Here is a 7,151-nt window from a genome sequence, read left to right on the forward strand (position 1 = left end):
TTCCTTCCCTATCCTCCGGCTCCTTTCCACCTCCTCTTCTGCTACGTTCCTTAAGCCTTGGTGATGGGATTGTGTTAAATGTAAGCTCTCAAGGTCAATCTTGTAACTTTTTAAAAGACCATTGAAACAACCCTACTGAAGCCACACCATGACCAACTCCTGCTGCTCCCCTTGCTGCCAGCCTACCTGCTGCAGGACCACCTGCTGCAGGACCACCTGCTGGAGACCAAGCTGTGTGACCAGCTGCTGCCAGCCCTGCTGTCAGCCCAGCTGCTGTGGCTCCAGCTGCTGCCAGCCTTGCTGCCAAACCACCTGCTGTAGGACCTGTATAATTTATACTCCAGAAACTTCACTCCAAAAGTATATGAAAAAAATATTCACTAGAAGATGTGGGCAAATACATCCACGAGAACAGCATTCACACTAGTTTAAATGATAGAAATACATCTGTCAGCAATGAAGCACATTAATACAAGTTGGTCTCATCCTGCAATGATATCAACAAAATTGAACAATAGACCACTAGGGCAGCGGGACCTATAAATCTCAGAAGCAAATTTGAGCAAAAGAAAACAAATAATACATGCTAAATGACTTTACTTTCAATAAAGATCAAAACTTGACAAACTATTACTTACATACTAGTTGCCTTAGGGAGAGGTTCAGATATAATACCATAGAGACAACCACCAGGTATGCCAGTATTTCCTGACACAAATGCTGAACACACGGCCTTTATCATAACCAGTCAAGCTACATACAAAAGCACATGTATTTTTCCTGATACTAATTCCTGTTTTAAATTCTCTTAAATGAAGGTATATAGTTTGATCTTACAGAATTTAATTTCCTCATTATATAAAGAAAGTGTGCCGATTTGGGGATCTGACCTGAGTTTATTGGTTCTGCTGCTAAAAATGACAAAGATCTAAATTGATTGATGTTTTCTAGGCCCTTACGTCATCTTACTGCCTCTATTGATCCACATTTGGCTTTATTTGTGTGTGAAAATGACTATGGCAGCCACCCTCTGTCCATGCATACTTTGATAAAGCTGATGAAATAAACACAAAAAGTTTCTGCTGCCTGCTGTAGTCTGGAGTAAACAGGCTTTTCTAAAGAACAGGCTTGGACCCAAATGTGGATTCAGTTTGTCACTGTGAACATATCGTTATCATATGTTTCCCCAGTCTTCATACATCCAAAGGTACAGGATGCAGGAAGACTCTGACCTGTGGTCACATGACTAGAGCAGGGATGACACTGATGAGTTTCTATAAACACTCTCCACAATTAGTTATTTAAAGAGAAGTGTCAAAGAGTTATAATATATTGAACAACTTCCTCCTCAGAGAATTTCCCCAGGAGCCATTGGAAACAAACAACAACAAGGAAAAGTCCTGTTATGTCCAGGGTATAAAAGCCCCAGGACTGACACAGTTGTCATAATCTCAGGAACCCCTGTGAACAGAAAAACCTCTCCCTCCACATCCAACACCATGACCAACTCCTGCTGCTCCCCTTGCTGCCAGCCTACCTGCTGCAGGACCACCAGCTGCAGGACCACCTGCTGGAGACCAAGCTGCGTGACCAGCTGCTGCCAGCCCTGCTGCCAGCCCAGCTGCTGTGGCTCCAGCTGCTGCCAGCCTTGCTGCCAAACCACCTGCTGCAGGACCTGCTTCCAGCCAAGCTGTGTGAGCAGCTGCTGCCGCACACCCTGCTGCCAGCCCTGCTGCTGTGTGTCCAGCTGTTGTCAGCCCTGCTGCCAGCCCAGCTGTTGCCAGCCCAGCTGTTGCCAGCCCAGCTGCTGTGAGTCCAGCTGCTGCCAGCCCAGGTGCTGTATCTCCAGCTGTTGCCAGCCCTGCTGCGAGCCCTGCTGCAAGCCCTGCTGCAAACCCTGCTGCAAGCCATTCTGCCTCGACCTGTGCTGCCAGCCAGCTTGCTCTGGACCTGTGACCTGCACCAGGACTTGCTACCAGCCCACATGTGTCTGTGTGCCTGGCTGCCTGTCCCAAGGCTGTGGGTCCAGCTGCTGTGAGCCCTGCTGTTGTTGATCAACTTACAACAATCCCAAACAACAGACCTGCAAGATAACCACAGTACATCAACTTACTACCATGCTCTGCTAATAATATGCACTTAAAAGTAATATACATCTCATAAAACTCCCAGTCATTTTCTTATTAACAGACATGTAACTTGATCACTGCCATCAAATGTACTTTGATATCCTTTTTATTCCCCTACTTCTAAGCATCCACTGATCTAGACCTGGGTTTATGATTTTGACCTTAACAAAGAGATAACTACCTTTTTAACTTAAAAAAATTAAAAACAAGAAATGCCATTTACAATTATCTAATTAGAACCTTGCAAAGATAAATATCTATGATTTTTTCCAACGTGTTTATATGATTTTATGAATCATGTTGTGACTCTTTCATGTATTTTCTTAACTTATAAAAAGCACTCACACACTGTCCATTGATTTTTCTAATAAATTCTTGACTATTTTATTTTGTGTTTTGTTTTTATTTTATTGTTTTGTTCTTTAAATTATGTTATACTATCTAAATTACATCACAGTTCCAAAGCTGGTGTGCTGGTGGGATTTCACCCCTGTGACATAATACATGGAAGAACAACTTAGTGAATGAGAGACCTACTTTTGCTCATGGTTTCAGTACAGGATTGTTTGACCTCTTGTGCTTAGACAGAACAGCACGGTGTCAAGAGCACACTGAGAAGGTATTTATGCCACATAGACAGGAAGCCAGAGTGAGGAGGTATGGAGGACCTCATATAACATTCAAAGGCAAAGGCCCAGTGACCTACTTCCTTTAACTAGGTTTCACTTCCTAAGGTTTACTGAACATAGAAACAGTACCATCATCAGTGAATGAGCCCCAGATGGACATTTAGTATTCAAACAATAACACTTGAGCAAAACCAACACGATTTAAGTGACCTGTGCTATGGCAGGCAGTAGGGATAGACAGAATCAAATCAAGGGTCCCAGGTTGTCCAATTCTTAAGGTAAGGTATTACAGGTATAGTTTTAGTTGCAGGAATTATAACCGTCAGCTGCGCACTGTGAAGATGTATACTTTGCTTTTTTCTTCTCAGGCAACATCATTAGTCCTCTCACTTTTCAGTCCACCTTCATTACAAAGCTCTTCCCAATTCATTATTGATGCCAGTGGTGTTTTAGGGAGCTCTGCTAAATGATGTGCACTCCAGCCAGACAAATGGTGAGTGCCTTCAAATATGTTTGATGATCCAAGTGTTCCTGCCATTGTCCTGAGACTTTGATGTGAATAGTTGCCCTAGTAAAAGTTTATCAATGTCAAAGAAATGTCCTTGTTTTTCTGGTCTTTACTCTTATTTGGCTATGTGGATCACTGAGAAACAGACAGAAGTCCAGAATTCCACTTTGCACTCACACTTGAAAATGTAATTGTTTCCAGGTCAAAGCTGCATTAAGGAAATATGAGAGTGACAAATCCCAGGATTCAGGACAACAAATTACTGATGCTACCAGCCTTTGATCATCCATGGTCTTTGAACTACATAAGGGATCAAAACTATACCTGAACTATGGGGTGGAAAGAACAGTCAACTGTGAAAAATGAAAACTTTGGTCCTAAGTGAGGCTGTGAGGGGAGGAGGGAAAAGGGGGGTGCTTCTAGGAGCAGTAGTAGTTATGAGCCTGGATCTGAAAGAGAGAACAGGCATTTTTGAGAGAAACAAAAAAATGGAGAACTTGATGATCAAATGGTTGAGACTGCTGCAAGAAAAATGGGAATAATGAAAAGAAACAATTAAGAAAATACCTTAGAGGGCAGAGATGCCACAGATGTATGATCTTCTCAGACACGAGCCAGAGATTCCCTGTAGATACTTCCTAAAAATACATAGATCTTTAGACAGAGATAGAGACAGAGACAGACAGACAGAGACAGATACAGATTCAGAGACAGACACATACACAGAAAGACAGAGACAGAGAGAGAGAGAGAGACTAGCCCGGAAGATTCTTTTTATTTTACTTCTGTTTGTGAGCACAGAAGATGAAGGTCAGGGGCTGAGCACTGGGTGGTCTTTGATGCAAACATTCTGCAGTAGATTTTACCAGTAAGAGCAGTAAACTTGACTCCAGGAGTAATAGATCAGCCCAGACATCTAAACAAACAGCATCAGCTATCATTTGATATTCTCATCATCCAAATCCCAAACTTTACTCTGTTGTCCATTCCTCTTCAATCTGTATAGTAAACTATGCAAGCACTGAATGTAATCACTTCCTGTAATTCTCTCTTTAACACACAGTGTAGAAATTCAACTTCTAGATTTAGCTTATGGTTTTCAAAGAGAAAACAGCAAACTCTAGGATAGTATAGGCAGTTTAATTTTAAAAACTATAGAATCTAAGCTGTAGTGGAGAGGCTACCATAAATGCCTTTCTACTATAATGAGATTGAAGACTACCTTAAATGCCATCATAGAGCCTTCATGCAGTAGCTGATAGAAGCAGAAACAGAGATCCTCAACTAAGCATTAAGCCGAACTCCTGGAATCCAGTTGTAGAGAGGGAAGCATGGTGGGCAAAGGTGTTAAAACCAGGCTGGGGAAACCCACATAAACAGCTAACCTGAGCAACTGAGAACTCTTGGACCCCAGTCTAACAGCTGGGGAACCAGCATAAGACTGAACCAGGCTCCCTGAATGTGGGTGTCAGTTGGGAGGCCTGGACAGTCTATGAGGCCTATGGTCGTGGAACCAGTATTTATCCCTAGTGCACAAATTGGCTTTGGCAGCCCATTTCCCATGGAAGGACACTCTCTTAGCCTAGATACACAGCGGAGGGCCTAGGCCCTGCCCCAAATGATATGACAGACTTTCATGATCCCCATGGGAGGCCTCACCCTCCCTGGGGAGTGGATGGGGGTAGGATAGGGTATGGGGGGTCATGGGAGGGTGGGAGGGACAGGGAACTGGGATTGGCATGTAAAATAAGATTGTTTTTAATTTAAATGTTTTTTTAAAAAGGTAAAAAGAAAGGCATTAGTATGGTCATATAGGAAGTCATTAGAGTTCAGGCATTGTAGGATTGGAAATTTGTTTTCAGTTTTGTGACCCTTGCAATGAATCACCACCTATTTAGTGGCTTAAACAACACAAATTTATTATCTCCCAGTTCTGGAAGTCAGAAGTCAAAATTCATCATCAATGAGCTTGAAACCAAGTGTTGGATTTTTGGGGAGACTTCAGGTTTTCTATAAGCAATAGTTGGCATTTCCCAACTTTGAGGGCTGCCCACCCTCCTTGCATCATGACCCTGTGTTATTTTTTCCCACGTCTTCCATTGCCACCTCTCCTTATCAGGAGCCCGTGTTTACACTGAGTACCTACAAATAGTCCAGAACAACTCTCCCTCTTGAGATTCTTAATCATGTCCTCAACACCCCTTTTCCATGGAGGATGGCACAGTCATAGAATAGGACTCAACTATCTCTTAGGGACCATTATTCTTCTCACAGGAAGAACCATGATGTGTTCAGAAGTCATGGTGGGGAGAAATAAAGAGCAAAATAGGTATAATATATCTATTTCTATTGAAATGGCATGTGTCAAAATACTCCCATACAAATGAAGACTATTTTGAAGTTATGGAACTGAGAATGTTAAGATTTGCAAGGCTGTGCATAAAGGTAACCATCCTTGTTTACTTGTTGAGCATTCTCTCAGAACCAGCTGTTGGAATGTTCATTGACAACTCTTAGAAACATGCTGACCCCCTAATGAGTCTGTCTAAATCGAAAAGTCAGAACCTGAAAAGTCCCTCACTCCAACACCACAGAAACCTGAGCATGTCTAGAATTGGGTGTTGAATTTAAGGAACCACACCTTTCCTTGTGACACTATGTCATTGATGTAGTGATTATCACTACACCATTAATTTCATTTATAGACTAAGTGTTTTTTGGTTTTTGGTTTTTCAAGACAGGGTTTCCCTGTGGCTTTGGAGGCTGTCTTGGAACTAGCTCTTGTAGACCAGGCTGGTCTCGAACTCACAGAAATCCACCTGCCTCTGCCTCCGAGTGCTGGGATTAAAGGCATGTGCCACCACTGCCTGGCTTAGATCAAGTTTTTTGTGTTGTAAAATTATGATGTTTAATTCTTCATTTCTTATAGAAAAAGATCATTAAACAAAACGAAATGAAATATTTGCTATGAATAATAGAGTAGGTTGTAGACAAGACACAATGTAGGAAAACACTACTGACTTGGAATACATACCAAACCAAAACAGAAGGTTTTATAATGGAAATTAAAACATTTGAGAAATTTAATGATGATGAAGGCATTAGATTCCAGAACTCAGATGATATCGTAAAAATGGCATTTCATCTTTGATGAAGTAATTACTTATATCCAAGAGATAAGGTTTGCCATATGTGATTATGTCAACAGGATTAACATGTTTACTGTAGCACCAGCCACAATAGCGAAACCATGGGTTCAGCCTAGGAGCCCATCAACAGATGAATGGATGGAGAAAATGTGGTATATACATACAATGATGAGTGTTTGGAGCATTATTCAACCCTGGAAGAGAATGGATAGGCCTGGAGATTATAATGTTAAGTGAAATAAGCAAGAAAATCTAACATCACATGTCTTCTCCCATGTGGAGAGCTAGATTACTTAATGCTTGAAAGAAGGAGGCAAGGGACCACTGAAATGAAAGACAACAAACAAGATAGTGTTAAGGAGAAATAAATATGGTCAAGGTACTTTAAATGGAAATGTAATTCTAAAACTTTAGAGTACATGGGTAAATTAAAAATTCTGAGTAAGTGGCAAGACAATGGCACCTTTTGATTAAGTATAAGATTATATCTACATGGTCTTAGGAGTCACTGAATAAGAAATAGAAAGGTGTATAAATGCCATGGGAAAGATTCATTGACCAGACAGCACTACAATTGAAGGAGGAAAAGACAAGCAACAGCATAGAAAAGAAAAATGACAAAATGAACATAGGCTAATATCTAGGATATTTAAAGAACTTCAATGAAGAATTTTTAAAAGATAATCCACCATAAACAAACTGAGGACATGCTAGTGCCTTACATATGAGAAATGCA

The 7,151-nt window shown here is 41.3% G+C and overlaps 1 protein-coding gene across 1 annotated transcript; it reads left to right on the forward strand.

Moving 5' to 3' along the window:
• The first annotated feature begins 1,499 nt into the window (after nt 1-1,499).
• LOC101825676 (keratin-associated protein 9-1-like) lies at nt 1,500-2,054 on the forward strand. Its single transcript, XM_021230608.2, has one exon. It carries the CDS (start codon nt 1,500-1,502, stop codon nt 2,052-2,054), a length of 555 nt encoding a protein of 184 aa, XP_021086267.2.
• The last annotated feature ends 5,097 nt before the right edge of the window (nt 2,055-7,151 follow it).

The sequence above is a fragment of the Mesocricetus auratus genome, unplaced genomic scaffold, assembly GCF_017639785.1.
Source record: "Mesocricetus auratus isolate SY011 unplaced genomic scaffold, BCM_Maur_2.0 Super-Scaffold_100007, whole genome shotgun sequence".
Lineage (NCBI taxonomy): Eukaryota > Metazoa > Chordata > Mammalia > Rodentia > Cricetidae > Mesocricetus > Mesocricetus auratus.

Excerpts from the sequence above, each read along its gene's own strand:
- LOC101825676 (XM_021230608.2), top strand. The coding sequence starts at position 1,500 with ATGACCAACTCCTGCTGCTCCCCTTGCTGCCAGCCTACCTGCTGCAGG.